Source organism: Danio rerio, chromosome 7, assembly GCF_052040795.2.
Source record: "Danio rerio strain M-AB ecotype USA chromosome 7, GRCz13ab, whole genome shotgun sequence".
In the NCBI taxonomy this organism is placed as follows: domain Eukaryota; kingdom Metazoa; phylum Chordata; class Actinopteri; order Cypriniformes; family Danionidae; genus Danio; species Danio rerio.
Window position 1 is genome coordinate 24544332 of NC_141027.1, and position 24367 is coordinate 24568698.

General features: G+C 36.4%; 2 protein-coding genes across 4 annotated transcripts in view; both read left to right on the forward strand.

Moving 5' to 3' along the window:
- The first annotated feature begins 188 nt into the window (after positions 1–188).
- btr09 (bloodthirsty-related gene family, member 9) lies at positions 189–7073 on the forward strand. 3 transcript variants are annotated; one of them, XM_087258583.1, is made up of 10 exons: positions 189–321; positions 952–1006; positions 1078–1631; positions 2895–2990; positions 3257–3490; positions 3567–3705; positions 4092–4118; positions 4240–4351; positions 6075–6172; positions 6668–7073. In XM_087258583.1, exons 2-10 carry the CDS (start codon positions 961–963, stop codon positions 6673–6675), a joined length of 1314 nt encoding a protein of 437 aa, XP_087114709.1. In that variant the 5' UTR covers positions 189–321; positions 952–960; the 3' UTR covers positions 6676–7073.
- The window catches only part of tesk1b (testis associated actin remodelling kinase 1b), a 42480-nt gene continuing 24780 nt past the window's right edge, over positions 6668–24367 (forward strand). Inside the window, exon 1 of the mRNA XM_087261036.1 lies at positions 6668–7073. Coding sequence (XP_087117162.1) covers positions 6882–7073 — 192 coding nt within the window. The 5' untranslated portion in view covers positions 6668–6881. The remainder of the gene's footprint in view (positions 7074–24367) is intronic.

A 24367-nucleotide genomic window follows, 5' to 3' on the forward strand; every position in this document is an offset into this window, starting at 1 on the left:
AGTCAGTCCTTCTTCCAGTAGGCAGCTGACAAAAGATCTTTTTATATTATGATTTAAGCTAACGTTAATCAGCCTTTTCCTAACCTTTTCTTTGGCCAAAAATCATAAATCACTCATCAGAGACCTCCATTGTCAGAGACACTCATCTTCCCTTATTCCATATATGGGACGCGCTATGATGTCACTGTAGATGGGCGGAGTCCTTCAGTGAAATGAAACTGAACTGAAAAACAACTGGAAAGGTGTCCTGACTAGTGACGACAACTGACTATTTAACCGTTTTGCTATGTTTAGGTATATGTGAGCATAACTGAGACACAGGTATGTAAAATAAATGTTCTTCCATCTTCAGTTTTTTATTAGGGTCGACACACGTCTTGTAGTGTACATCCTTCCAGGTTTAGGGCCAAATACCTCTGTTGTTCTTGTTTCAGAAATGCAGTGGCATCAGAATTGCATTATATTATGTCATGTGAGCCTTTGTAAAGTAAAATGTGAAGTAATTTGAGTTACACTTTGGCATGTGCAGCTTTTCTTTTTTGCAACTAACGCTAGCTGCTTATTAGCATTCATGTTGGCTGTGAGTGTTAGAAGCACACAGTAATGCCTGTTGTAACTGTTGTAATCACATCTTAAAAACACAGAAGACATTAATTTGATAATAACCTTTACATTCAGCCTCATAGACATTATTTTGTGTAATAAAAAAGCTTTTGTGATTCTGTAAGCAAATTCACCCTCAAAAATAAAACACACATAAACACTGTTAGAGTAGCTTACATGATGAATTCATATGAATGTTTATTACATGGGCATGAATGGCCCAGATAGCTTTATACATCAAGATATATTTATGTGTTGTTGTCTGATACTTTTCAATCCAGCAATTATTGTTTGTGCTACAGCTTGTGGTTTAATTATTGTGGTCTATTATTTTAATATTTTTATCAGAAAAACACAATGGAAGAATCTCCAAGAGGGACCAGAACTCAGGATTCATGTACATGTAAGTCAGTAACCCTCCCCCCAAAAAATAATGGATAAGTTCTTGTGTAAGTAATCCTTTCTTTTTTTCAGCTCTGATATCCTCCACTGGTCCTCTGTCTGAAGAGCTCCAGTGTTCAGTGTGTCTGGATGTGTTCATTGATCCAGTCACCACTCCATGCGGACACAACTTCTGCAAGACCTGCCTGGAAAAGTGCTGGCACAACAGTCGAGACTACAGCTGCCCAATCTGTAAAGAAACATTCCCCCAAAAGCCTGAGCTCAAAGTCAATACAACGCTCCGAGAGATTGCAGATCACTACAAAAAGAAAAGCAATCCAGAAATGGCTGAGGTCTTCTGTGACTTCTGCACGGACACAAAGAAGAAAGCCCTGAAGTCATGTCCGCTGTGTCAGAGCTCTTACTGTGAGGCTCACCTGGAGCGTCATTTGACAGTTCCGGGTTTAAAGCAACACAAGCTGATCAACCCTGTCAAAAATCTCCAGGGTTATTTGTGTCAGGAGCATGACCGACCTCTTGAGCTGTTCTGCAGAGACGATCAGACGGGTGTTTGTGTGATCTGCACTGTGACTGAACATAAGATGCACAACACTGTTCCTGTAGAGGAGGAGAGTGAAGAGAAGAAGGTAAGAAACAGCAGAATTATAACATGCTGTATGCACATTTTCATATTATAACCTTTTAATATAAAATAGTTGCATAGGCTCATAGCATAAATATACATTAAAATTGTATTAATTTTCTATTGGCTTAGTCCCTTTATAAATCTGAGGTTGCCACAGCGGAATGAACCGCCAACGTACATTTAATCTTATTTATTTTTTTAGTTATATATGATTTTCCTTGTATATATTAATGTGTGGGCTGCACGGTGGCGCAGTGGGTAGCACAAACGCCTCAAAGCAAGAAGGTCAATGGTTTGAGCCCCGGCTAGGTCAGTTGGCATTTTTGTGTTGAGTTAGCATGTTCTCCCCGTGTTTGCATGGGTTTCCTCCACAGTCCAAAGACATGCACTATAGGTGGATGTTTCCCAGTAATGGGTTGCAGCTGGAAGGGCATCTACTGCGTAAAGCATATGCTGGATAAGTTGGCGGTTCATTCCGCTGTGCCAACCCCAGATTAATAAAAGGACTAAGCCGAAAAGAACATAAATGAATAAATGTATGTGAGTGTGTGCAAGAATGTATGAGTGTTTCCCAGTGATAAGTTGCAGCTGGGAGGTCATCTGCTGCATAAAACATTTGCTGGATAAGTTGTCGGTTCATTCCGCTGTGGCGACCCCAAAGGGACTAAGGCTAAAAGAAAATGAATGAATGAATGAATGAATGAATGTGAGTGTGTGGACGAGTGTACGGGTGTTTACCAGTGATGGGTTGCAGCTAGAAGGGCATCTGGTGCGTATAACATATGCTGGATAAGTTGGCGATTCATTCCGCTGTGGCGACCCCAGATTAATAAAGGGACTAAGCCGAAAAGAAAATGAATGAATGATTGAACATTAATAAGTATACATTCTATCTATTTTATTTATAGTCTTGTTTTCTGTATACCTGAAATAAAAAAAAATTACTCACCTGTCCAAACCTTTGTGAGTTTCTTTCTTCTGTTGAAAACAAAAAAAAAGATATTTTAAAGAGAGCTGTAACTGTTGACGTCTGGTTGACTTTCGGAAGTCAGTTGTTACCAGTTTTTCCCAACATACTTCAAAATATCTTCTTTTGTGTTTACCAGAATAACGCAACTCATAAAGGTGAGTAATTGGTAAGATTTCTTTTTTGCTCGTGAATTTTCTTTAAAGGAGCTTGTTTTATTGAAAAAAATATATATTAAAAACGTTCTTCATAAGTAGTTGAGTAATAAAACAGGTCTGTGTTGTTTTCTGACTATAGAACCAGCTGATGAAGACACAGACAGACATGCAGCAGTTAATTCAGGACAGAATGAAGAAGATTGAAGAAATCCAGCATTCAGTAGAGCTAAGAAAAGTAAGTTTACTTAGAATCTTCATTTAAAGACAAACTCCAACAAATTTAGTTGTCAGACACTACTGGTATCATAAATTTACTCCATGCTCATGCTTAAATATACTGCTGGGTCTATAATATTATGAGTTATTTTTGTGCTATATATGGCATCATGGATTTTTTTTTTTAATTAAAAAGTTTAAAAATGTAAATCTGACTGCCCCTGCTAGAGATCTGGATTTGAATCAAAGAAATCCTCTGAACTTTTTTTTCATTTGATTAATTAGAAAAACAATGAAAAAGAGAAAGCCGGCTATGTCGAGGTGTTTGCTGATCTGATGCGCTCCATTGAGAGATGTCAGCGTGAGCTGCTGGAGGTGATGGAGCAGAAGCAGAAAGCAGCAGAGAAACAGGCTGAAGATCTGATTAAAGAGCTGGAGCAGGAGATCAGTGAACTGAAGAGGAGAAACACTGAGCTGGAGGAGCTCTCACACACTGAAGATCACCTGCACCTCCTACAGGTCTCTCTCTCTCTTTTTGGTAAAGCACTAGTGTCACGTCACACTGATGGATTTTCTCTTCTCTCTTCTGTTGTAGATGTTTCCATCTTTGTGCAGGCCTTTAGACATCAACATCTGGACTGGAATCAATATTAACACTGGTGTGAGTGTGGAGACTCTGAGAAGCGCTCTGTCTCAGCTGCAAGAGACTATAGATGAGGGATTTAATAATAATGGTAAGTTTTATATTTTTATTTACAATACTCACTAAAAACTATTTTAAATATACAAAACCTGACACAAAAAAACATCCACTACATCCAAGACAGAAATTATCATTTTCAAAGTCATTTAGTCAGTTCATAAATATGTCAGTATGTACAATCATGCCACAATTATTCATATCTCAAGCAAATTCTAAGTTTCTGTTCAAATGTAAATAAAAGCTGAGATTTGTTATTCCACAATGACGCCTCTTGTACATTGTCCTATTGTATTGTGGGAGAAGCCTGTGTCATTTCCGTAAAAAATAAACACTTTCTGATAGAATTAAGTCCTAATTTGTGTCTTGACTGTGTGTATGTAAATGAATAATAATATGTTGTTGTCATGTGTGTCACAGTGTTGAAGAGGATCCAGAAGTATTCAGGTACTGTGTATAATCTTACTCGCATACAGTATCTTCAACTGATATGATTTGCATTCTAAATAGATTTGACTGATTGTGAATTTGTATACAGAAGCTGTGATTCAAACTCTTTCTCTCTTAGTGGATGTGATTCTGGATCCTGATACAGCTCATCCGAAGCTTATCCTGTCTGAAGATGGAAAGCAAGTGCGATATGGAAACATAAAGCATGACCGCCCAGGCAGTGACAAGAGGTTTGAAAACTATATTGTTGTGTTGGGAAAAGAGGGCTTTTCCTCAGGGAGATTTTATTTTGAAGTAAATGTAAGTGGAAAGACTGAATGGCTTTTGGGTGTGGCTAGAGAATCCCTCAACAGAAAGGGGGAGTTCTTCCTCAGTCCTAACGATGGGAATTGGTCTCTGTGGCTGAAAGATGAAAATAAGTGTGAGGCTTGCGAGTCTCTAACTCTCTCCCTCTCCTTGAAAGTGAAGCCCCAGACAGTGGGTGTGTTTGTGGATTATGAGGAAGGTCTGGTCTCCTTTTATGACGTAAAGTCTAGGTCTCATATCTACTCTTTCACTGGTCAGTCTTTCACTGAGAAACTCTATCCATTTTTAAGTCCGTTGAGTAATAATAAAGGTCAAAATTCAGCACCACTCATCATCTCACCTGTGACTGGTAATGATTGAATCAAACTCAAAGTTGAAATGCTAGATGCAAATGATTCCTTCATAGCCATGAATCTGAATCATCTCGTTGTAATGAGGAAAGCTATTCTGTGCATAATTCAAGAGATATTTGGTTTGATTTTTCTTTCTCTACCCTTTGTTACAGTAAAATCACTTTCCTGTAAAAAGTTCTTCTCTTATTGTTTGAAATAATAAAACAGAATACATTGACTGTAAAAAGAGTGTGTATTTACCTATAGTTACTCTAGATAAATATTCACAATGCAATGTGTGGTCCTAGCTCAATTATTGTATTATGTTTAACCTTTATTCATGTTTGTTGACCAGTATGAGATGGAGAGCAGGGCAAACAGCAGGGCAAAATTGCTGCTGATATAAAAAAAATTAGATCAGTTTATTTTAATGTTAGTCTTGTGCCACTAGATGGCAGCAGAAATTTATGTTCTATTCTATGAACATAATTCTGTTTCTCCATGGCTCGCATCTTGCATGCATACACACTCTTTCATGTTGCACTGCATGCAACTGTACATCCATTAACAACAACAGGAGCAGTTTAATGAGCTCTGTGTGCTCAAGCATGACAATTATTAAGGAGACCAGATGTGTGCTTTATTTACTGTGAGATATTCTTGCACCAGTATCGGAAGAGTCAAAAAGATCATATTATATGATAGTAGGCCTATTGCATGACAAAGTTAAAGGGTGCCTGCAACATCAGTGTAAAGAAGCAATGACTTTTATTATTATGTAATTTATGAATTATATATATTTTATCCACAAATGATGGTCATACGTTTGATAAAAGAACTGAAGGGTGTTGTTGCTGTCAAAACTAAAGCACTTTTAAAGCTCATAAATGAGTCAACAGCGTTGGTCTTGCTCAATAATTCATACATCATAGATTTGATAGCGCTGTGTCGTCTTCGTGTAAAGTTTCTCACTGTAGGTGAGTTTGTCATGGAATAACAAAAAGTAAACAAGCAATGAATGTCTGCTCACCATGACAAATAATGTTAGAGATGTGGGTCAGGTGATGGGACGTTTGTTTCTTCACTGTTTGGCATACACTGACCTCAGGAATATTAATTAGCCAACAATTAAGTTTTATTTAGTTACTTATTTTAGTTTAACTTCTTTTTTATTAAGTTTTGGACACATTTGAATAATGTTTTATTGGTAATATCATTGTCCATTTTTGTCATTAATTTGCTTTTGTATACTTTTTCAATCTATTGAAATGCAATTATGTTTTTTTATTTTTAAATAAATCATTCACTACTTGAGCTTCGCCTGGTCATCATCACCATCATCATCATCATCATCTGTCAACCAGCTCGTGCGCGCGCCCCTGCAGGTGAGCCGCCTCCGCTGGACCCGCCCAGGTGAGTCGCCTCCAATAAGAGCTCAAAGTCAACTCCGCACACATTTCCTGCGACTGATACACAGATGCCTGTAGAGCTCCTCCGTTTAGTCGCTTTTTTAAAATGAAACACGAGGGGGTTTGAGCTGACGCATCCGTGCATTTTTGGGTATTTCCGATGGATTGAAATGTGCTGAAGCGAAGACCCGATAAGTTTATACCTGTAGAGCATAGGAGGTAAGCTTTGCAATCAAGACAAGCGATATTGTGGCAAAATGTTAATGCTAATTGAAACAGGGTTACTTTCAGGTAACGAATTAAAGTATAAACAGTGTTGTAAAGAGGTTGCGATGGCGCGTATCGCCTCACTTCTCTATGTATAATTGATCATCCGCAGTCTGACTGTAGCGGAAGATGCCGCTCATCACTAGTCCAACTTCACCAAAACATGTTCACCGCGAGGAAATGTAAATATAACCAGCGGTAATGTCGATTCTCTGTTTCCTATCTAAAACAGGATTGTGATGCGTTGCTGAAAATGAGGCCAGCTATCAGGATGGAGGAAGCGACGCACGAGACCTGAAGATCGGTCACGCGCAGGACGCATAACGGGGATTTATAACTTGAGCGAAAGGCGGACCGCTCTTTTTTTTGTCAAACAATCACAGGGACCTTGTAACTGCATTGCAGAAATGTAAACGCTTGGGGTAGATTTCAGACTGCTCGAGATAATGTCCATTTTTATGGACCAAGATGACTTGGACCCGGAGGCTTCGGATTCTCTCATGCACGGAGTTCACGGAGCGCACCGGCCCAGGCCGTCATCTTACCGGGCGCTGCGCAGCGCCGTGTCCAGCCTGGCACGACTAGACGACTTCATCTGCGAGAAGATCGGCTCAGGTTTCTTCTCGGAGGTGTTCAAGGTAAATATGCCATTTATACTATGCCTGTTTGAAACATAGTTCATCTCCAGCACATCTATAAGTGAACACATCATGTAAACAAATGCTTTTAGAGACGATTTGTAGTGTCATTTCTATAAGGCAGTAGATTCTTGTTTGTAAATATTAGTTAGGCTTCTAAGATGGGGGTGAAGTTTGAAAAAAAAAAAAAAAACTTTGGATGGCATTATGCTGCTTTTCCGCTAGTTTAGTAAATTAAATCTTAATATCTTCAGCATTTTCTATCAAGATTTGAACATAAAATGCATAATCGTGATGCATTTATGTTTTGTACTGTTAGCTTGTGTATCTTATCTTGTTTGACTATCTTTTAAAACTATTAAAGTCGTTGTAACACTCTTAGGCTAAATCTCTCAGTGAGCAATGAATTTTGAAATTATTTGAATGAAAATTTGCTATTATTGACTTATCCTTTAGGCTAGGGCTGCGCAATATTGAAAAAATGAATATTGCAATAGTGAATTTTTTTTGTGACATATTGGGATATTAATTTAGTTTCATAATATGATTTACAAAACTCTGTAAGGAAAGAGTTCATAATTTTACATTGTGATGATTTTGAAGTGAATGTGTTTATTATAAAGTATAATAGTTATAATAAATTACTATCATAAATGAATACAATAACACAAATATACAAATGAAATTGTGTTTGTTTTTCTGGATATTCTAACAGTATCGAGTTCAAATGTAAAATAACACCGTGACCGTATACAATTCCTCTTTGTTAAAGCTACACATTTTCTACACACAACTTCTTGTGCACAAATAGTTTTCATTAGCTGGAAATGTTATAGTCACATGCCTAAAAAATAAATAAATTTGTTCATTATAATAGGTTAAACTTAGTTATTTTATTGCTATTAAAGTAATTTCTGGTTAATTATAATAATAATTATTATAATAATTAAACTCAAAATTGCAGATTCTGCGATGTGACTTGCATATTCACACATTGCGATAACGATGCTGAAACGATATGTTGTGCAGCCCTACTTTAGGCCATCAGAAATTGTTAAAGAGAATATAGATGACTTTTTGCGCGCGCACGTGTGTGTGTGTGTGTGTGTGTGTGTGTGTGTGTGTGTGTGTGTGTGTGTGTGTGTGTGTGTGTGGTGTGTGTGTTGGTGTGTGTTGGTGTGTGTGTGTGTGTGTGTGTGTGTGTGTGTCAATTATACAAACATCATCAGCTCACATGTAAGACAGGGGTGTTTGAACTCTGTCCTAGAGGACCGCTGTCCTGGAGAGTTTAGCTCCAACCCTAATCAAACATACCCGAACCAGCTAATCAAGCTCTTACAAGATATACTGAACTTCCTGGCAGGAGTTTTGAAGAAATGACCATGAATGTGGACCACCCCTTTAATGTTATACTAAAGAAAAAGTCACCTGTGTACCTCTTGGATGATCTGAAGGTAAATAAATTAACAGGAAACTCATTTTTGTGCGAACCATCCCTCAAATGACCTAAACACATACCAAATATGTACTGTATGTGACTGCCTAATAAAATGAGCATAACAGCACTCATATTATAAATAATGCACTTATCAAGTGACACTTATTTAGACGGCCCACCATTTTTTCACTTGCAGCCATCTTTACGATTGTTCTGTCATGATGTGTCCTCCGGTCTTGTTCTTTGTAAATTGAAGATGCGTTTTACACTTCCAGAATGATTGATTGCACAGACCAGTAATTTCTGAAGCTCTTTGCAAAAGTCCAATGATAACAACAGTCGTGCAGGCAGGGGTCGTGACCCGTGTAAGGACAGTAGGTCTGTGTTGGTGTGAAAGTGGATACCGTTGACAAGGAGCGCAGGTGTGCTGGAAACTCTACTCCCGTGTTTGTGTGCATGTGAGACCAAGAGAAGAGACCTAATTAGTTATTCTTCAATAGTTCACTCTGTCACCCAATTTACTGACCGGGTACCAGATATGGTAATGACTTCCTGCTGGTTACTGCCGCTAGAATGTCACCGCTGATGAGGTCAATATATATGCAAATGTGTGGTAGCTGCTATTTGTTTGCGCTTGTAGTTGCGAGGGTTATGGAAGATGTAAAGAAGGCGTTTATAATGGTGAACGGCCTCAGTTAATAGTCCAGGTAAAAAATAAAATTAGATAGGAAGACTTTAGATGCAGAAACCTCTAAAACGTCTGACATTTTTCTTTAAAATGAGCATTTTAATCATGCTCCTGGGTGTAAGTTCAGTAATATCTCTTTTAAGGCAAAGAATAAGTAATTTTCCTGGTCTTTAAAGTGAAATATCTTAACATAAAGAAAGGAGGTGGAGAAAAGTCTTCATTTTGAGCCTTCAAAAGTCTCAGCTTTTTGCATCTCAACTATTCATATATATATATATATATATATATATATATATATATATATATATATATATATATAATTTTTTTTTAATAGTTGTTGTTATTCAAGTAAATTGACAAAAAAATTGTACTAATAGAACTTAAAAACATTTTTGACTAAATTTTACAACATGAAATCTGGGTCTTTGCACTATTAACTAGATGTATATCCTTTTAAAATTGTAGGATGGGGGGTCCCATATAGGAGTCAGACTCAGTGGTGTCTAAAAGACTGAAAAAGCCACTTTTTAAATAAATAGCCTACAACAATACTATTGAGCAATCTTGCGGTGTCTGTGCCTGTCCTGACAGATCCTTCAGGTGCTGTTTTTATTCTTTGCAGTCTGTTTCTATTGCCGGGGCTTTTGAGAAATGTTTCTGTCTGCTCTCTTATAATTGGTGTGTAGGGCTGGGCGATAGGCCAAAATCATTACTACAATAAAAATCAATCAGCATCAATAATTATAAGTCAAATCTCAATTTCTGTCAAGTTTAAAGGCAGACTTATAATTACAGTTCATTTAATCTGAACTGCTCTTGTTTTGTCGGAACATAAGACACAAATACACTTCATTAAACTTGTACACGCAGACATCACAATTAAATTGCAGGTTAATGATGTCTGTGTATAATAACTTGTATTCAACTGTAACTTTACCTTCATTTGATTGTAGTTAAATGATGTGCACCTTTTGTAAAGCTGCCTTAAAACAATAATTATTGTAAAAAGCACTGTACAAATAAACCTGAATTAAATTGAGTTGAATTGAAGGAAGACCTAAATCTGAGTTACACTGTATCTAATGATAAATAATTACAGAACTTGTATTAAAACAGGTTTTTGTTCTCTGACTTTGAGGACAGGATGTACATTGTGTACAACAATAACATCTGTATTTAAAATTGTGTTTTACTATATTTCCAATATATTATGTTTCTAATATAGTTGTAACCCATTAGCCTGAATACACACTCGAAAAATTGATGTTTGTTCTTTGTTCAACCTACTTGTTTAAAATGAGCTGAAACTACACAATTATTGTTTTATGTTCAGTCCACTTAAGTTTGTAAAAACTAAGAAGTTAACTTAATTCCTCCAACACAAATCGATTGTGTAAAATCCAGTGCTTTTTAAATACATTAATGCAAGTACTAAAAATCATTTACTGTTCCATTGACCTTTTAATTGGTTTAATACTTGTTTAAATTAAGAATATGATTCAGGGTCTCAATTCTGCCTCAATACCATTTCTTATTTTATGGTCTTACAGTAAATCAATTAAATAAGAGGATCGTTCACTACTGTGATTCTCAGTGCTAGCTCATCCGGCTATAAACTAAGTTAGAGACATTTGTGCTAAATTTGTCATATGAATAGGGTATATGCAGAAGGACTTTTAATTTTCCGTAACCCAGTTAAAGTGATTCAGGTGAGCTGTATGCAGTTACAAAATCGCCGTGTTTATGGTCTGTTTCCTTTTTCAATCAGGCAGTGAATATCACCAATTTTTTATTCAATATAAAGTGGGTCTTATTATGTAGAAGAACCACTGTGTTAAATTCCATTGTTCCACATGTATACATGTTGTGAAAATGTATTTTCAATTGAGTTTTTGCTCTAGCCTGCTGTTACTGATGGCTTTTGTGCTAGAATGGAAAAAATGCAATCTCGATAATTATTTTCCATATTGAATGATAACGCTATGTATTTCTATACAAGTTGTTAGTGCTTCCAGATTTGAAAGAGTACTACAACAATGACTGAAGCCACAAAAATTACAGGGTCGATAAAGTGGCATAACATATTTTCGTCCGACTATCTTTTGGTGGCTGAAAATTTGGTACATTTCTAATGTCAAGACATTACTAGAATCCCATTGCTGCACATTTCTTCTGTGATTGGCTTTTGGATCAATATAGAGTAAAAAAGTCCAGAGATTATCATTGTTATTCACATATTTATAGCGATTTAATATAATATAGTTTATCAACCCAGCACTACGTTTGACTATTGAATATAGTCATATTAACCTTTCACTGGAAGTTTATCGGTAGGGGAACAACAGTAGCTGTGCTTCAATTCTAATGGCCACATTTTAACTTCTTCTACATGAGATTGATATGTCACCAGGTTTGCATGTAAAGAAAATGTTCAACTGTGCTGCTGCTCTTGGATGCAGTTTGCACAAACAAACAGGTAATGCATAAACAGTATTTCAAACTCTTTAATCTTGGGAGAAATATATTGTGATAATCATCGTTAACATTTATCGCCCGGCCCTAATTTTTGGTCTAAATGGTATGTGTTCAGAAAATGTCTCAAGTCAGAAAACTGCTTGATAATTCATTACGCAGAGGGGAAATTGCTCTGCCATTACATTCTTCTCCAAACTACTGCAGTTTTCTTTCCTTTTTTGCCTACTTTTGATTAAAATCGAGTGATGACGGACAAGGGAATTTTGTTTATCTTGGTTTTGCCGTTCACCTCAATGTGGGATCAGCAGGCTTTCTCCTTTGAAGCTGTGCCAAGACAAAGTAGCTATTTATGTGAGATTCCTTCACAAGAGTCTGATGGAGGTGGACAGTGAGAATGAAGGCTTAATGGTGTATTTTATTTTTCTATCTGTGCTTTTTAGCTAGTCTTGTGGCACGATTTGTTTTGATACTTTTGTATGGATTTAAGTCAAAAATATGATGTCCATGTCATCAAGTGTAGTAAAAGCGATTTTTGTTGTAAACATAGTAAATAGTGTCTACTTGTATTGTTTCAAATATGAAAATATGGGTCAATTATTGGTCTCCATTCAGCGTAGGGACATATTTATGAACAATTCCATGCAAATGTCAACCTTGCCACATCTGCTGTTGTTTTCAAATGATTATATTTTATTTACCAAAGTCACACAAGTGCCAAGTGCGATGATCATCTTAACCACACTTTTGATGTACCAAAAACATTTCCTGAAGATTTAGAAGGATAAAAAATGATGACAATAATTATTTTTCAAATACAAATTTATTACTTGGAAAAAAATCTGTTCAAATTTGAAATAAAAAAACTAGCCTATTGTCATTTATGAACCCTTTTCATAAGCCTGTTATGTTAATCCTTGAAAGCTTTTAATATTTAGATAAAAAAAAAAACACTATGAATGTTTATATGCATTTATGAATGCATCACATCATCTTTTTGCCAAATTACATAAAATGAATTACCACTTGTGCGAGGCCTTTTTAATACAGCGTCTATAGGACAGGACAGTAAATTTGATGTTATTCTCTCCTCTGGCTGCCGTCATCAGTCTCAAATGATTTGTTGTATTCTCCCATTCACTGTGCTATAAGTTTTCCCAACTCTTGACAACTTCCACTACTGAGAAACCCAGGAATGTGAAAAGGGTCTATTAGGCAAACAAACTGGCCAGCACATTCAACAGCACACAGCATTCTGCTTGGTCTTAGAGCCTTTTTCAATGGGTTATTTTTACAATTCTTGACCTTTGTCAGTGAGGGGTGGGTGTTGTGAACCACCTGAAACCCCCTGAGTACGGGCATGACTGTAAACTCGCAAACTTCTTTGGTCACATCCATAGCAGATGTTTATTTTCCTGATTTAAAATATAAAAAATGTTTACAGATTGATATTTTTCTGAACTCTTAACTTTGTGGTTAGTAGTTTTGGAAAATATAAACAGACGTTTCACTAGGATGTTTACAGATACACTCTTACTTGCTTAAGTTTTTACTGCAAATGTCACATCTATAATGCTGGAATTGCTCCCATGTAAAATTAAACTGAATATCTAACCCTAACTAATACTCTGACTTAAAATTTATAAAATAACTATATATATATATATATATATATATATCTTTATCTTTATTTTTTAATCTTTTTGCTGATGAATTGCTAAAACCTAGTGGTTTGAAAGATTTTAAAGAGGTTTTTATTTTTGCGAGTCTGTGCCGTAAATAACGTGAAACGAACTGCTCAACATTGTTGTTTTACTGGTCTTCTTTTAAATCATGGTTTAAATGTATGATAGTCATTGTTTTTTTCAGCAAAAAAAAAAAAGGACACTTTATAATCCACCGGAATGGGGGGAAAAATCATACATAAAGCTGCATTATGTTATTTTGTTTTTTGAAACTCCCTTTGACCCCATGCAGTGGTCCACAATTAATACTAAAATTCATGCATATCATTGCACTTTGATAACAAAATATCCAACTGAGTGTCTTTTTTGTTTTTAATGAAAGACAGAAAAAAACAAAACGTCTCAAACTTTTGCATACCTAAACTATTCACTTTACATTTACATTTTATGTGGCTAGCAGACAATTTTATTCAAAACCACTTCAAAGGCACACATTGTACCAGTACATGCATTTCCTGAGAAACACCTACAGATAGTGAACTACTGACCATTGATTTCAAGTAAAGATCTAGCATTGTTTGTATCACATTTTCTTGTAATAGTAAGTGTCGGGACACTCACTGGCCACTTTATTAGGTACACCTGTCTAACTGCTCATTTATGTAAATTTCTTATCAGCCAATCACATGGCAGCATTTAAGCATGTAGACATGGTCAAGACGATCACCTGCAGTTCAAACCGAGCAGCAGAATGGGGAAGAAAGGTGATTTAAGTGACTTTGATCGGGGCATGGTTATTGGTGCCAGACGGGCTGGTCTACTGGGATTTTCACGCACAACCAGAGAAATTATTCAGTGAGCGGCAGTTTTGTGGGTGCTAATGCCTTGTTGCGCCAAGTCATAAAGCGCAAAACATCTTAGACTGGTTTCTTGAGCATGACAATGAGTTCACTGTACTCAAATGGCCTCCACAGTCACCAGAGCTCAATCCAATAGAGCACCTTTGGGATGTGATGGAACAGGAGATTCACATCATGGAAGTGCAGCAGACAAATCTGCAGCAACTGCGTGGTGCTAACATGTCAATATGAATTAAAATCTCTGCGGATTATTTTCAGTAACTTGTTGAATCTATGCCACAAAGAATCAAGGCAGTTCTGAAGGCAAAACGGGGTCCAACCTGGTGCTAGTAAGGTGTACCTAATAAAGTGGCCGACGAGTTGTCTCTCATCTCATTAATGACAACAAAAGATGTCTATTTCTGATGTTTTCCATTAGCCTCACACTTGAGCTCTGTGTTCAGGTCTCTGTATCATGTGTGCTCATTGAGTGTTGCTGAAATACAGTAATGAGCGGCGACTGCACGCTGAGCTGCATCTGACAAAGGCATGATGATGTCACAGTAGCGCGTCTTGAGTTCCACAATGAGAAAAGACGCTCCTCAATGGGATCCGGTTCCCTTCTTGGTGTTGCGCATTTTAAATATGGGCTCAGCTCCATTAAATATAGATATGAGGAGTGTGGTTAAAAGCACAACACAGACTGTACATCATCATCATGCTCCTGTTAAAGTTTGAATAGGAGGAGAAAAGCCAACTGATCATTAAAGACGTGCTCTGATTGGACGGGGAAAAGTTTGAGGTCGTAAAAACTTTGCAAGCTGGTTTTGACATGATTTCGAAAGCCTGGATTTACAACACAGTGACTCTTTAGTGCTCTCTATTCTATCTCTCTCTCTTGTTTCTCTATTCTTGTTTCTCTTGTACTAGTCAGGGCATGCATGCATGTCAGGCTCCATTACCGCCACAGAGCTCCTGCATATGTTTGCTTGAGTTTTGCGTATGTTTTAAATGTCAGTGTAGTCTGAACAATTTGAAGTCGACTTGTGAATGCATTTAGCAGGTGTGTGGTTTCATGTTAAGCAGTGACTGTAGAATGTTTAAAGCAGGGGTGCCCAAACTTTGTCCTATAAAGAGCAAAAAGTAAACTTGATTGAGGGCTGTGGGCCGAATATATACCTGACCGTATGTATAATAAATTTGCCTTGGCTAATTTCCTACTTTACTCTGTAATATTTAACAATAACTAGAAAAACGTTACTTTAAATCATATTGACTAATGCAGAATCATTTTAAAGATTTTATAATGAACTTACTACAGTAAAACAAACAATCCCATTCATAACACAATGGAGTTCAATGCTGAATACACTAGTCAAACTGCTCCTGCCTTTAACTTGAGTTGCTTGCGGATTTCTTGTGCTGTCAAGTGATTGTATTTACATTTTAGAAGTCTAATTCGTTTACAGTATTTTATTAAATCATTTAATTTCAGTTGGCTTTTTTTTTGTAGCTCGGCAATAAAAACAAAGAAACAAAAGGTTTTGTTAAATTTAAAAATGGCTATCTCTGTCAAAGGGAGACGCACCAACCCACCTTCCCATCATTCTCCCTGCCATTTAAATGTGATGGTGGAACAACAAAGGTTACCATGGGCCAACTTTGACCCGCAGGCTCTACTTTGGGCATCTCTGCTTTAAAGGCTTCCTTCTGGTGATCCGAAAGTTCTAGGTTTCTAGTCCTTTGTAAATTTGATAGTCATTAGTTTTTGACCGTGAATGTATCCTATTATGTAGGAGAGTCAAAAACAGAGGCTTTCAAGCTTCTAAAACAGGCTTTACCTTAAAAATGGTACATCTTAAAAGTATCCAGATGACTAGACTGAATGATAGTTTTGCAGTTTTTCTGGGGTTTTTCTCAACTATTTTATGCTTTACAGAAGTTATTGTGAAGCATGCTCAGACCTTTTATTTCAGGCGCATACTCGGGGGAGGGGGGGGGGGGGTGAGGGTGGTTTAGAAGACCCACACCTCACTGCATTACAAAAAATATATATACATATTTTTTTGCTTGTTCAAGCAAGGTATTTAAAATGAGCTTTAAATGGGCTTTAAGATCAAGCAGAATCCTCTGTTGGCTGTTGCTTCAGTGTGACAGAGTTTTGTACAGTGCTAACAGAGATTTTTTTTTTTACGAGTCCAACATCCAGCTGTGCAAAAAAACACACGGTCTGATGTAGGTGAAGTCATCTTTCGCCACTGTATTGTTTTTAATAGAGAAAACATTTTACAAGTTACTCTAAATCTTGGCCCTTATTCCTGTAACCAAAAATGAGCAACGACAAGGTGTGAAACATCAAAAGTGGACTGTATTAAACTTGATTTTAATACTATTTTAGCTATTGTTGTTATCCATGAATTTTCAAATGCACTTTATTTTTATTTGTATTTTAGAAATTGTGAAGTCAATTGGCCAAATTCTGACAGAGGTTTGTTATATTTCTGAACAGTTTGCTATCTGCCTAAATGACAGTAGGCTCCAGTTTTTAATTTTGAAACTTAAACAGATTCCTTTTTTTTTTTTTTTTTGTAATGATATATGATGTAATGTAAGTTGCATTTTATAAAAGTATTTTTTTTTCTTTTCTAAATCTTGAGAATATTTTTGGAACATCAAAAAGTGGGGTTTATGATCAGGGATGGACAGTATTTCTGATACATGTAAAGTATTTCAAATACAAAATAGTATTTTGTAATTTGTATTTGATTGGATTTATGAAAATTGGTGAATAGTTTGTATCAAAATAATTTAGTGTCTTGTATTTTGTATTTGTAAAACACTGTAAAATACTTTGTATGAAGTCCACATGATGGCTTCGTAAAAATGCTGCCTCAAATTGATGCTTTCTCAAATTTTTTTCACAAATAATAGTAGTCTTGGATGGATTGCTGATGTAGATGCTAAGAAAGTAAGACAAACAAATAAGTAAGTGGCCATTCCTACAATACGTCATTGGCTGTTTCAAATGCCAATAGCTGATCTGCAGATGCTCTTAACAGTTAATGAAGAGGAAAGATGTTAAAGTGACACAATGCAATATATGAGATTACATGAAAAACACAAACATTTAATAATACTCCAGTCTATACAAAAACTCCAGACTCCCCTTGCACTGCAGCAGCAGGATTTACATACGGTGGCGACCCCTCATAAATAAGGGACTAAGTCAAAAAACAATTCTAAATAACCTCCTCATTCAGTATATCACTCTTTCAAAGTATGAGACTGTTGAGAGATGGTGGCAATTGTAGCGAGATCTACTATACTATGTTCCAACTCATTATCTGCTTTAGATGGTTTTTACAGTGAATTATTATTATTATTATTATATATTTATTTATTTATTTATGATTTTTTTTTTTTTACAGTTCATTCAGAGATCATTTTCAAGACAGGTCTTTCTGTATGAAATTTGTACAATTTATACTAAAGTCAAAGGAAAAACAAAAGTTTATGAATACGTATTCATGTACAGTAGAGGTGAATGAGTAGCTGACTTAAACCAGCTAGGAGACACGCTGTTGCTGTTAATCATTGTGTACTTCACAAAGTCAGTTTAATGGTGAAGGGATTGATCCATTAGGCCTGTCAATAGAAGGTTTGCGAAGCAATTTCATGCTCCCTTGTAAAAGTATTTAGTAGTATTTTCAAGTACAGTATTTTATTTTAATATACTTGTGGTCGGTACATGATACACAAAATTAAGCTTTTTTTTTTTTTTTTTTTAAATACATTCCAGTGTATTTTTGCCCATTCCTGGTCATGATGACCATCTGACAAGCTAATCCAGCTAAAATCCTGGCCTGTATTTGTTGGAACACTAATCATTTTGACGCAAATAAATATTCCTTTTTAATATGGTATATTTATAATAATACTACCTGCTGGAATTGCATTTTTATTCAGTATATGAATGATGTTTTAGTTTTAGGATTAGTTTCTTACAATCAGTATTTAGTGTATGTAATGTACTGTAAGTTAAAATGTCGGTGATGAGGTCTTCAGATGTATGTAAATAGTCTTAAAAGGTATTGAAGTAATGAATTTCATTCTCTAATTCTTGTATATGCCCTGTTGTTTGTATTTGCTGAATTGAAATAACCCTGCACCAAAAGTTAGCAAGTGTCTATTAAATACCACACGACAGAGCTAAGAGCATCTGTTCCAGTGTCTTTTATAATGAATGTTATACATGCAGGGTAGTGTGATTGAATATAAAGTGCAGGGTTTACCTTATGAGTAATTTAATAAAAGATGTAAGATGGAAAGGGTGATCTATGTATTAGGTAATGTTTTAAGTGCTCTATGGGGCACTTTTAGCTGTCTCTTTAGCAGCATGCTGTAGTGTGAGAGTGGGCGATATTGATGCCCTGTTAAGTGCTGTCTGTTAGCCCACCTGTCTCAACGGCAATATGAGAAGTATGCTGATGGAAATGGGATTAATCACATGTACACTCATCCAAACTCTAACACCTCTGTTGTTCATGTACAGCATACTGTGCGCATCCAGCTGCTGTTTACCCTGTCAGGTACAGTGCAAGGGTGTGTGTGACAGTATCAAATTTTCATGGTGCGATAATCGCTGAATCTTTTATCGCAGCACAGGATTTTATCGCAGTCTTTCAGTAAATTACAAAAAGAGGTTGAATATCTTGACCAAACATCAGTGTTGTCCTCTTGATTAACAAATGTAATGTTTTCGAAATAACAAAAACAATTTTATGACTAAAACATTACAAATAACAATTGAATAAAAGATCTAGTGGTCTATGTATGTGGGGATTTGAGATTCACAGTCATAAAAACAGAGTTTGGCAAATTTTTGAATGGATAAATTTAAAAAGGGCTGTACAACTAGTCAGATCATATCATGGATGATAGATGTTTGTAAAAACTTCGAAAGCAACTAAATGAATGCTTAGGTCTTTTTAACCGACTATTATCTTGCGCTGGACATTTTTAGTGGCTGAAAAACACCTCTATGCATATAAACCCATTCATCTACATAAGCTTTGTGACTAAACATACCAGTTTTGAAACATATATATCTAAAATTAATACTTCAGCCATAGGGTCACCCTTGTGATCGTAGTTTTGAACTGCATAACCTCATTTCCCTCCAGGGTGCAAAAGTAATTCCGATATTGATTCAGGATTTAGAAAAGTTTTAATTCTGCATTTTTGGCAGAAACCCTTTCAAAAACAATCTTTCTTTTCTTGGATAAAAGGTCATGTTGGTTTTTTAGAATGAAGTCTTTTAGGTTGACGCAGAGTTTACCTGGTGTCACTGTCTGTCAGCTGTAGGTGGCCATGCTTCACATGAACACGCAAATGATGTATCTGTCTGCGTAAAGAGGTTGACTTTTTATTATTTGTTATGACCCTGGTCTAGGGTCAAGGACGTAACACTTGTCCTTAAATAAATAAATAATATAATAAACAAAATAAAGAAAACTCAACAAATAAAATAACTTTTAAAAAACCTTAGAGTCGGGTTCGTTTATTTGTCTTTTTTTTTTTTCTTTAAATACCCAAAAGTTGAAGCCTATACCTCAGAGGACCCACAAAAAAATAAACAAAAAAGTACACTCTACCTAAACGGCCACAAGAAAACTACCTACACCTCATTTCCTACCTTATTAAAAAACAAGAAAAAATATTTACAATAAAGAAAAGTGCTGAATCCAACCACTACTGCTTCAAACCATGTGTATACAATATTTTTACAGTGACAATAAACAAAGCCAAAACAAAACTTACAGGAAGGCGGAACGCTGGAGGTATATTTCAAGAAACCAAAGGAAACAACAAGAAACCAAATTTACATATACAACACAGGAAAACACACTCCACAGCAAGTATTGCAAACAATTATAGTTTTCAACAACGGTTGCAAACAACACACCATGCAACTGCCTCCGTTCTCGATCCACGGCACTGCATCACTCCAGGCAATCCCCAAGGATGTCTTCGATTGTAAATAGGGCAAGACCTGTGACGAGGGAAAGAGCGGGAGAGCAAAAAAATAAAAAATAGACCCTTTTAAAAAAAATTTTTAATTCTATACCCGATAGTTCGGAACTAATTTGATTTCATGTGTTTTGAGAGTCGTGCCCCGTTTCAGATCATGTCATGGATGATGGGTGTCTGTTAAACTTCAGGAGATATAAGACTTAAAAAGTGCTGACTTTGGTACCAGTTTTTATTAAATTTAAGTCCATTTCATGCTAACATTTGCTTGTAGTTAGTTGGAAATAGACCCTTTAAAAAAACTTTCAATACTCGTTCTGAGAGTTTGATTCTGCGTGTTTAAGATTTCGGTGGCGTTTATACCAGTGCAGTTTAATTTGAAAGGTTTTGTTACATTTACCCCTGGCTCCAGCATGTAAGTCATGTGAAAATGGCATTTTAAAATGTCCTGTGACGTGCTTTAAAACGTGCATTTTTATTCGATGTTAGATGTGATCTTAACTAAAACATGATTAAAGGGTGGGACATAGTGTAGTTCCTCCCCTTTCAAAAAAATCCAATAGCGTTTTGTTTTATCGCCACTCTGAACAGGGGGTGGGGCATGTCAAATACTGAAGAGCATTTGATTGGTCATGATGTGATGAGAAACTGAAGTATGAGGTGTTCTGGGTAAAACCGTTGATTGAGCTTCAGCTTCTGTGGGTCAATGTTTGACGTAATCTCAAACAAAAACATGAAGAGAGGGTGGGACATAGAGTAGCTCTTTTCTTTTTAAAAAACAGCCAATAGCGTTTTGTTATCACCACTCTGAATATGGGGCGTGGCCATGTCAAATACTGAAGAGCATTTGATTGGTCCTGATTTGATGAAAAACTGAAGTATGAGGTGTTGTGGATAAAACCGTTGATCAATTTAGACGGAAAACTGAAAACTAACAATACTAATATTATCTAAAAAAAACAAAAAACTTTATTTTATTTGATGGGACCTTTTGAAAATGCTGAAGACCCCAGTTTAGTTTAGAAATGCTGGTGTTCAGTGCAGATGGGCACAGGCTTTTGAAAATAGAAAATGGCTATTTACAAGTGAAGTAGCCATAACTTGCTGATGTGGCAAAACAGAAACTGATCACACAAGTGCTCTCTGAGCGATCTTCTGGACTATTGCATGCATATCGTTCCCTGATTCGTCAAGCCACTGTCATATAACCATTACCGTAATGCTGGCAAAATATGCGGATGCCCAGTGAGCGTGAATGGTCTAGTATTATGTGTTTTAGGGTGTATAGTGAGATTTCTGAAACACAGTAAAAGCAGCAGTCTAAACGAGGAGTGTTTTCGTCCTAAAACATAATTTTAAAACAAATATGCAGTAATGTAAATGCACTTAACAGGGAGCCAATGGTCACCAAAGGCTAACGATGTGCAAAGGTGTTACAAATCTATTAGTGCAGAAAGTTAGAGTGGAGCTGCTTATTTCTGATGTTTCAAAATCAGCTCTTTTTTTGTGATACTGCATCTTTGTTTGGATTGAAAACTTTGCAGACCTTTTCCATTCACAAATGGTTATTTTACACAGTACTTTAAGGGTGTGCGGGAGGACGTGACCTGGCATGTAGTTCGTGTTCAAACACATTGCTCAGTGATGATTATACGGGCAACCCCAGTTTAAAGTTGTTGGTGCAATTTTGTGTGCCTATCAAAAACAGCTACAGATTATTTGTAGACTGGCTGTGTAGATTCTGTCCTCACAGAATTCCATGGAAAACTCCGCAGAATTTGAACAGCTGTCATTCACAAAGCTCCACACAGCCCCCATCACTTGTTTGCTTGTTTAATAAAAATATGTTCAGCCACCAGGTGTACAGTAACATCAGCTTCAGTGTACACTGTTTACCGCTGTGTGCTCACCTTATTTTTGCAATACAAAACCCTTTTTTCAATGTGCAAGACTTCTAAATCGTTAGCTGCTAGAGATGAATGACTAGACAAATAACAGTGTGGGCTTACAAATAGGGCTGCACGATATTGGACAAATCTAACATTGCGATTATTTTGTTATTATGTGATATGATAACAATTTCACCAGATTACTTTAATATCCCTATTTGGAAATAATGGTTTATTTTAGATTGATTGAGATGATTCTGCAATAAGAGTGCGTCTGCATAACATCGAATAAACAATCTATAAATACAATTAAAATAAACTGTTTTTTTTTATCGTTTTATTGTTGTCCAAGTACAATAATTAAATGATAAAAATAAAAATAATTCAATACAATTGATAACTTACAAATGGTACAATTTCTTATGCCACAAATACATGCAAATGATAAATTATAATACAAACTCAACGTTACTTATTATTTGCAATGGTTTATTTGTACTGTAAATCTTTTGTTGTTATTAATATATATTTATTTTCAAAAAATGACGATGACACCATGTGATCGGTCATCATGGCTGCCGCAACTTTGAGCCCTGAAGTGTCAGGCATGACGGCTCCGTTTTCAACTCCGCCCCCGCATGTGCTCGGCTAATCTTGTTGATCACCGGCTGCAGCCATGGTTCAAGTCAAACACACCTAACGAACGATGGAACGAAAGAACAAATGAGTGAACGAACGAATGACTGAGTGAATGAATAAATGAACAAACTAATGAATGAATTAATTAATATGTAAATACAGAGAGTTTTTACTTACTGATTGCAGTTTGTTTTTAAGCTCTAAATTTTGCAGTGTAAAAGTTTTGCTCTTCAATTGATTTACCGTTATGTCTTATAGTCGTCATGGAGTCCTAATTCAGAAAAGACACACACAGATTTCCTGCTCAGGAAAACAAGACTTTCTCTTCAGTCGCCTAAAGGACAACAATTCCTCACTGCGCAGATATTTTTTTTTATCACAGGATGCCGAAATAAATATGATGTGTGTTCAGGGCGTCTTCTGTAAATGCATCCCTGAGAAAGCGCTGCACCTCAGCGCTGTTTACCTTTGATAAAATGCATTGTGCAAACACCCTCAGATGTGCCAGCAATCCCACACTCCTCCATCGCTCTTGCTGCAGGCCTGAATCATATCAGATCATTTATGGATTTAAAAGTTTCCCGCTATTGATCTGCATGAGACTCTCAAAAGCAGATAATGGTGCTCATTGTTATCCCGATATCTTAGCTTGCACGCTTTACTGCTGCAGGCCAGATCCTGCAGCCAGACGGTGAGACACCGGTTTGGGTGTCGTTTATCAGAGACTGGTTTCTGCCTTCGCTTGATTAGATTGTCTATACAAAAGCGAAATGACAGTCAAAGTTAAAGAGAATACCCTTGAAGCTTTGGATGCTGGGAGTTTCAGTCCTTTATGGACGTTCTTGCTCGGGGTTATTATTTTTTTGTGGAAATATTTCTGTCATCAGGGGGAACATGTTCAGACAGCATCAGAGTTAGACAAGAGCATGCTGTTTTAATTTATAGTCATGAAAGGAATCGCACATAACAATTTCTGCCCCATCAATCTTTAATTCTTTTTCTGTTTTTTGTGGTTGCCATGAACCAAAATATTATGGTGCTGTGTTGAACTGTTTGTGTAAGTCTGTATGTGTTATCGGGGCTGCTACTGAGTCCAGATGTGGGCCAGGCAGCTTGTTGTGGGTCTGTTAATATTTCCTGTGAAATGTGTCCTGATGAATTCAATCAAATGAGTGATATGGACTGCACAAGCTCTTGGGCATTTTCTGAGGCTCCCTCTAGGCCTGTCACAATATTCAATATATCGACTTATCGCACAACACATGGACATGGCCTCCAATTATTTTTGGTAATACATGAAAATCAATTCTAGCAACATTTTAGCTGTTTGTGCAACCTCTCTATTTAGGTGTCAGTGTCTGTATGGTTAAAAAACACTATAGTGGTTACTATAAATTACTATAGTATAATTTGAAATGGGTGCCTGACGACTGAAAATCGATCTGGGGCCTGTTTCAGTAAGGAGGTTCAACCAACTCCGAGTTTAAACTTGAAATCTGAGTTGACTTACCAAGAGACTGAAAACTCAGACTTGATTGACCCAACTCAAATCAGCTATTCTGAAACTAAAAACTTTTAAGTTGACTAATTCAGAGTTCAACGTGCACGGTCGTG